The 1,555-nt window shown below is 36.9% G+C and overlaps 1 protein-coding gene across 1 annotated transcript; it reads right to left on the bottom strand.

Moving 5' to 3' along the window:
- Positions 1–593: 593 nt before the first annotated feature.
- Positions 594–1,341, bottom strand: LOC120151691. Its single transcript, XM_039164074.1, has 2 exons — positions 999–1,341; positions 594–937 (listed from the first exon to the last, which is right to left on the bottom strand). The coding sequence occupies exons 1-2, from the start codon at positions 1,339–1,341 to the stop codon at positions 594–596; spliced, it is 687 nt and encodes a 228-aa protein (XP_039020005.1).
- Between the last annotated feature and the right edge of the window lie 214 nt (positions 1,342–1,555).

Below are 1,555 nucleotides of genomic sequence, written 5' to 3'. Positions count from 1 at the left end.
GCTTTTCGCCAAAATTGATGATATTCCTCGTTCTCAAGCTTTGAACAACCTTCTTAAATACAATGCAGTTCTCGATGGAATGTCTGGGATTCCCTGCATGGTACTCACATTGAACACTAGCATCGTACCATTTGGATAAGGAGGTTGTATTGGTGACGCATGATAAGGTGAAACCACATGTCGGTCATATAATATCTGAAACAGTTCCTTATAAGTCATCGAGATCAGATCGAATTAAGGCATTTCTCTATATTATCTTATCTGGTCCCTTGCCCCTTGTCTATTGTTATTTTGTGTTGATGATTTTGTTCCTTGAGGTCGGGTCACGATGATATTATTAGAGTCATATTTCCTCACATTGCCAACTCCATTTTCTTTCTTCCTCATTGGTTGTCTCTTATTAGACTCCCCTCCCTCAAGCTTTCCACTTTTGACTACCATTTCAATTATTTCTCCAGCTATAAACATGTCAGCAAAGCTTTGATAAGGATTACCTATAAGGGGTGTGAAAAATGAGCCCTTAGGGTATTGACGAATGTCATATTTATCTCATCCTCTTCCAGTGATGGGTGAACTTGCACGGCCACGTCCCTCTATCTTTGAGCGTATTGTCTAAAACTCTCATTAGACTTCTTTTCCATTCCTTGTAACATCATTCTATTAGGTCTAACATTCTTCACATGTTTATACTGCTTAAAAAAGGATTCAGCCAGGTATTTCCATGACCTAATATTAGCTCTACTCAGTTGATTATACCATTGGATTGCTGAACCTGTTAAGATTTCCTGGAAGCAATACTGATCATCTCCTATGTATCCAGTCATCTTTCTACAAAACATTGTAATATGAGAAGAGGGACACCTAGTACCGTTAAATTTCTCAAAATCAAGAATCTTAAACTTCGGGGGCAAAACCAAATCAGGAACTAGACTCAATTCTTTAGCATTGAGTCATAGACACTGTCATATTCTTTCATGGCTCTGATTTCCCCTTCTAACTTTTCCATTTTTCCTCCAACTTCTTGTTTTGTTCTTTCCTAGCTTCTTCATCAAGATCAGGAACTTGGGGATATTGATCTTCTTCAGGATGTGAACTAGATCCAGTATACAAATTCACAGAGGCACCGACTGGATTGATGTGTACTTTTTCAGTATGAATAGGCGTTTCTTCAACATTCTGAGATTGCACTGGGGTGAACCCTAGGGGGTAAAGTGGTACATCGGTTATAGTTCTGGGCACAAGGTTTTTTTCATATTCAAGATTTATTCCTTCTAGTAGACTTGCAAACTTAACAAACATTTCTTTCTGAGCATTCAACATGTCTTCTTGGATCTTCCTCATATTCTCTTGCAACTCTAGATGAGTTCTCTCAATTTAAGTGATTTTGTCTTCTATGGCTTTCTTGCTGGCGTTATAAGGATGCTTGGAAGTTTCTGGTATTCTGTCACACAGTCCTTTTATTAATGTTGATATTTTATTAATGAATATGAAATATATGATTATGAATGAATAAAATGTGGTGCAAAAAAATTAAATGCATTGTAAAAAAATAAAA

This window comes from Hibiscus syriacus, unplaced genomic scaffold, assembly GCF_006381635.1.
Source record: "Hibiscus syriacus cultivar Baekdansim isolate YM2019G1 unplaced genomic scaffold, ASM638163v2 tig00111067_pilon, whole genome shotgun sequence".
Lineage (NCBI taxonomy): Eukaryota > Viridiplantae > Streptophyta > Magnoliopsida > Malvales > Malvaceae > Hibiscus > Hibiscus syriacus.
Note: the sequence above shows the minus strand (reverse complement) of the source record. Positions and strands in the feature narration are given on the sequence as shown.